Raw genomic sequence first — 5,581 nt, forward strand, 5'->3', positions numbered from 1 at the left:
TGTAACCTCATTTCCTTGTGTTGAATATAATTTTAATCGAACGTGGAGAGACAATCATTCCCTTATCAGTTTCCACTCTCATACTGGAAGTATATGTTGCATATTTTACATAATATTTAGTTTTTAAACTATTAAAAAAGGTCGGAAATAGCCAAGTAACAAAAACTGTATCACTGACGACAAAACGCTAAAAACAAGTTTAGCAACGCAGATAGCCATTAACGCAACGACTGAGAAGTTTGCGACCACGTGGTTTTGGTACATTTTTAAAGCTCAGTTTGGCGTAAAGAAAACCTAAAAAGTCTTGAAAAGACAATGGCACATGTGGGTCGGAGGCGCCGCAATCTGTTTTTTTTTTTTTTTGTTAATTTAGCTTACTGATTAAAGATCATATTGGTGAAACCTCTTATGTATATTTGCCTTGCGCCATGCATACATCCTACATATGTATAATCAGAATCCATAACTAGGGAGAATTAAGAATAAAATCAAGAGAGGGTTGGAGAACCCAACCGAAATTGAGTAACGTCGCCTATCGATGGGGTCTTTGGGAGCATTTTACATATGCATATATGAGCACCAGTACAAAAACGCGTGCAGCAAGGTAAGCAGACGTTGGAAGAGTATGTAGTTTTCATATGCTATTGCAAACAAACATATGATGTACAAAGCCACCACCATTTACATACACACACAGGCACAACGAAACTATTAGAAGTGGTGCCAGAGCGCAATGAGAGGAAGCCAAAGAGGCTTTGGCAAGCACATGGTGCGCATGAATAGCGCAAACATGCTATCGCTTGAGTTTCATCATCCAATCGTGTGACCAGCTGTTGGAAGATGCATTTATATTAATTCCTGTGGATATTTTACAGCCTACGATGTAAACAAATGATAAAGATTGCGTATGAAACCACTGATATACTTATAGAACGGTGTCAAAACTCATTGCCACAAAAACTAATGTTTAACAACAATATAGCCTGCAGATATACATCTATGTATATAGCATGTACAACTACAGTCTACCTGGTCACTCTAAATGCGAGAATTTTCGTGGTTTACTTTGTGTTTGTGTGCCATGTGAAACAAGCGTTTCTCGGGAACACGAAATACATAGGCACAAGGGAAACAAAAAAAGTTCTTCTCGTCCCAAATAGAAAAGGAAACGAATGAAATATACAAATAAGCAAATAAATTTATGTTTTTTTGGAACACGAAAACTACTATCGAAAAATTTACCCCGTACAGATCCCAAACATTAGGAAAAAGATCTCTCTTGAATTCATAAAACAAGCATTTGAAGTATCTACTTATTTACTTATATCATCGAATACAAATTACAGCCGTAGCTATCCAAGAAGTCAAGTGGCAGAGGGATCGTGTAAACAAGAAGGTATTGCGCGGTTAGAAATAGCGAACACATGCTCGGTACCTAGAGAAGAATGAGACGCCGCCATTTTGTAGGCGCTTCATGTGAGCGGCGAAAAAATTAGCAAACCTTTTATAACAAGTCGGTTCATCGGCAAAATATGTTAGATATTTGCGAAAATTTTAAAGCATTTATTGTCAAACAGAAGTTGAAATTTTTCGTTTCATTGAAAAAAAAACGTGGTTTCTGCACCCCGTATCGCTTATGAATCATGATTTAATCGTCTCTACTGCGATGTTTTTTATACAACTCTTTAGTTTATTGTTTTACTTCCTACAAGGAAAAACAGCAACCAGGCTGATCACTACGTTTCAGAATGCGAGGTATTCACAAGAATTTGCTGTCTACCTGTGTCGGGCATGACATCGAGTACTGCATACACAAAAATCCATATATGTGTTTCTACATACACAATGCATCTTAAAGTATACATATGCATATACATAAATTAATCGTACATAGAAAACTTATATATTGGCACTTACCGGGATGACCCTCGCCCACTGATTCAGAGGTAAAAAGGAATGTCTGTCCATCTTCCATGTCATAGGAATCGGTTGTTCTTCCATTGCAGCCGTTGGAGTAACCGTTTGTAACAGCAGCTGATGATTGCGGCATGTTGTAGCTTTTTAGTTGCGTGTAGCGATTGTATAAGTGGAAATGCTGTTGAAGATTGACAAATGATGTACTGCTGCTTATTATTTTTGCAACTGTAAAGGGCAGTGAGAAACTAATTGATTTTTCGCAAATGAGGAAGCGTTTTTCTAGCGAAATGACGTTGGAGGCAGCGACAGCGACAGCAGGTTCAGTACGAGCACCAAAAGCGGATGTTAATTTAACCCTAATCTTCTGAAAATTTAATTTGCAAAATACACTCTGTCGTGCTCCGAAAGTTTTTATGTAACACAATATTTTGCGTGAATTCGCCTCGTATATTCCCAAATGCACACGGCGTTTGCACTCCGTAAATTCACTTAGCTGTTTCCTATATTTTTCTTATTTTCAATTGAACCTTTAATTGTGACAGATAGCCAGCCAGCTTACTTTTCGTCGGTCACACACACAATTCTCAACACAAAATACGAGCGATTCGGCCAGAAGCAGAAACACGTCCACACTTCTCGACGGTTGGGTAGAAAAAGAGCGAAGTCAATTAAGCACTCTCAGAATTTATACTACGAATAGCAGACCGCAAACCAATTCCACACCAGTTGGAGTGGCGGCGACGTCAACTATGTACATACATATGTTCGTTATCGCTCCTATTGCGAATATGGATAGCTGTTGGCGACGGTGTCGAGATGCAGGCGGCAAGTCTCGCCGGTGGAGGTTATAAAATATACATACCTAGGTAGTCAGCCTCAGTGATACTTATTCATCCACTTTGTTTTTATTCATGCTCTTCGTCGCCGTGCACTTTGTCGCCTTTCTTTTCCCAAAAAATACAAATAAAAAATTGCACAACAAAACTTTAGTGTTGATAAAATCGATTTAGCTCATATCGAAAGTCGATATATCCCCTAAGCCCTAAACAGATGCAACGCGTTTTTTCAGTACCTAATCAGAAAGTGTAAATTTTAGCTGCGTACGAGTTCGTTCTTATTAGGAGGCACTTCTTGTTATGTGAAAACTTGAAGTGAAAAGATTTTCCATAATTTAACACAAAAAGTGTTTACTTTGAAAGAAAAAAGGGCTGAGATTTCCATCACGCAACCAATAGTTATATAATTCAAAGTATACGGAATTTGTTTATTAACCTCGGAGGGAATTTTAATAGAGGTCTTCTTTAACTGAATTTATCACTTTCACAATGTTGCTAATATTCTAATATAGTCAAAGCGTTTGAAATACTTTAATAAACATTAATTAATCAGTAAATTAAGTACAACGCGTTTATAAATGCATTTACACATTTTGCCGCATTTCACAAGTAAAAAGAAATAACAATGGCCGACAGTAAGACCAAATGTCTGCTACTACACGTTTTAAAAGAAAATACACCACAAATAAGGGCACATAATCACGGTATCCACTTTTACTACTTGTATGTATGTTGAACGCTCTATTTTTAAAAAGCTTTTTTTTATAAAAATCGATGCTTCGATAATTAATGAAAATTTGTAATAAAAAAGTAAAAATTGCGGGATTTTTTATTACAAATTTTCACCTGCGCCGCTTTTTTTTATAAAAATTAGTACTTCGATAAATAATGAAAATTTATAATAAAAAACTAGCGTGTTTTTTATTAAAAATTTTCGTCTGTGGCGCTTTTTTATAAAAATCAACACTTCGATGAATAATGAATTTTTTTTTTACAAATTTTAGCTTGCGGCGCTTTTTTAAAAAGAAAACGATATTCGATAAATACTGAAAATTTTTAATAGAAAATGGCGCGATTTTTAATTACAAATTTTCGCCTGCGGCCCTTTTTCATAAAAATATATACCTCGATAAATCACTAAAATTTTTAATAAATAATCGCGGGATTTTAGACTGCGGCGCTTTTTTTTAATCAATACATCGATATATGATGAAAAAACGTATTATCTGCGTTTTTCTTGTTTCCCGTCTTCAGTGTTTTTCTTTTGGGCATTTGTTTGTGTGGCAGTACTGATATTTCAGTTCTGTTGGTCTACAAAGCAAAGTGAGGCTGAATTTTACATTTTTTGCAACTTTATATGCAAATTACCTAAAAACTATAAGCCTTCGGAGGGGGTTCGGTTTTAGAATCAGGGGGATCCGCTCTGCACCACTCATTTTTATTTATTTTTTTTCAAAGCCTGGTTCCGTATTGGAAAATTCTCCCGAGAAAAATTTGGCTTTTTTCCAAAAATTGTCATAATTAATTTTTTTTTAGTTTTTGTCGAAATATGTGTGTAAAAAAAATATATATGGATATATGTATAAATCAAAAGAAAGGTCTTTCGATTACCTTATTATTGAAAATTCCACTTTTACCCCGTGAAAATTCATTTACCCGGTAAATCTACGGAAGCTAGAAAAGAACGATTCCGGAAAAAAAGAACCTCATGATAAGGCTGATTATCTACAGTACTATTTTCTGGACGAATTCTGATTATTTCTGACAAATTCGTAATCATACGGGATCGCAACTTTTGTTAACCAAGAAAATTATGTGGTTATTGTAAGCAAAAATCAAAACCCCCTTTTAAAATAATTTTTTCTTTGAGGCAAAAAGGTAATAAAATTAACAGAAAACCCAATTGATGAAAAAATACGATATTTCAATAAAAGTAAAAGGGATATGTTCTGACAAGCTCTGAAAGACGAACGTGTTGAAATCGTTGGCAATTGAAAAATTCATTGACTGATTAAAATTAAAGTATATATACTTCATACGTATACGACGAAAGTGTAATTTTGAAATCCTACGATTTTAACCCATTATCTGGACGAAAAAGAATCCATCGTGGTCCGATGTTTTGAAATCTATCACTGAATGAAAAATGCTATCGCTGAATCCGAATTGTTGCGAACGAAGTATATTAGGAATAGCTTCGTAGTTGATTAAATGAAATTTACATTTCGTGTCGATCGAAAAATATAAACCATAAATAAAGTATTGCCAACCTTTCAAAAAAAAAAACGGTTTCACAAACTTTAAGCACTTCTTCACAATGCAGTTTTCACAATTTTCATTTATAAAATTTTGCACTGTAAAAGCCGTGAAAAGTCCTGTTTAATATGCAATATGCAAAATTTCATACACTCAGTTTACATAAATTTTTCACTGGTTCGGTTGAGAAAGACGTACATCATAGGATTGATCCTTAATATATTTTGTTTAAAAAAAGGCACAATGTTAAAAGATAAATCGTAGCTATGTGCTTATTTATGCGGGTAAGGATTAAAGAAAAATGTAGCATTTAAATTTACACATTTCAAAAATGTCAAAGGCCGCTGTCACTGATTCCTCCAACTTAAAATTTCATTCCTCTTATTTTTATTATATTATGTTTCGGATTTAGTTATTGATATCACTTTTACTTTCTTCTTCTTTTACGTTCTAAAAATCATAAATCATTTCTGATTGAATGAACTTACTCTGAGTTAGCTCAAAAACAGACTGAACCTTAATACCGGATTTGCTTTCATTTATATACATATACTTAAGTACTTTCCATATAT

General features: G+C 34.5%; 1 protein-coding gene across 1 annotated transcript in view; it reads right to left on the minus strand.

The window, feature by feature from the left end:
• LOC118741843 (S-adenosylmethionine synthase-like) overlaps nucleotides 1-2,659 on the minus strand; it is a 96,584-nt gene extending 93,925 nt beyond the window's left edge. The window contains exon 1 of the mRNA XM_036473815.1: nucleotides 1,918-2,659. Within this exon, the coding sequence (XP_036329708.1) occupies nucleotides 1,918-2,050 (133 nt within the window). The 5' untranslated portion in view covers nucleotides 2,051-2,659. The remainder of the gene's footprint in view (nucleotides 1-1,917) is intronic.
• Between the last annotated feature and the right edge of the window lie 2,922 nt (nucleotides 2,660-5,581).

The sequence above is a fragment of the Rhagoletis pomonella genome, unplaced genomic scaffold, assembly GCF_013731165.1.
Source record: "Rhagoletis pomonella isolate Grant_MI unplaced genomic scaffold, Rhpom_1.0 Rhpom_scaffold_00006, whole genome shotgun sequence".
Classification (NCBI taxonomy): domain Eukaryota; kingdom Metazoa; phylum Arthropoda; class Insecta; order Diptera; family Tephritidae; genus Rhagoletis; species Rhagoletis pomonella.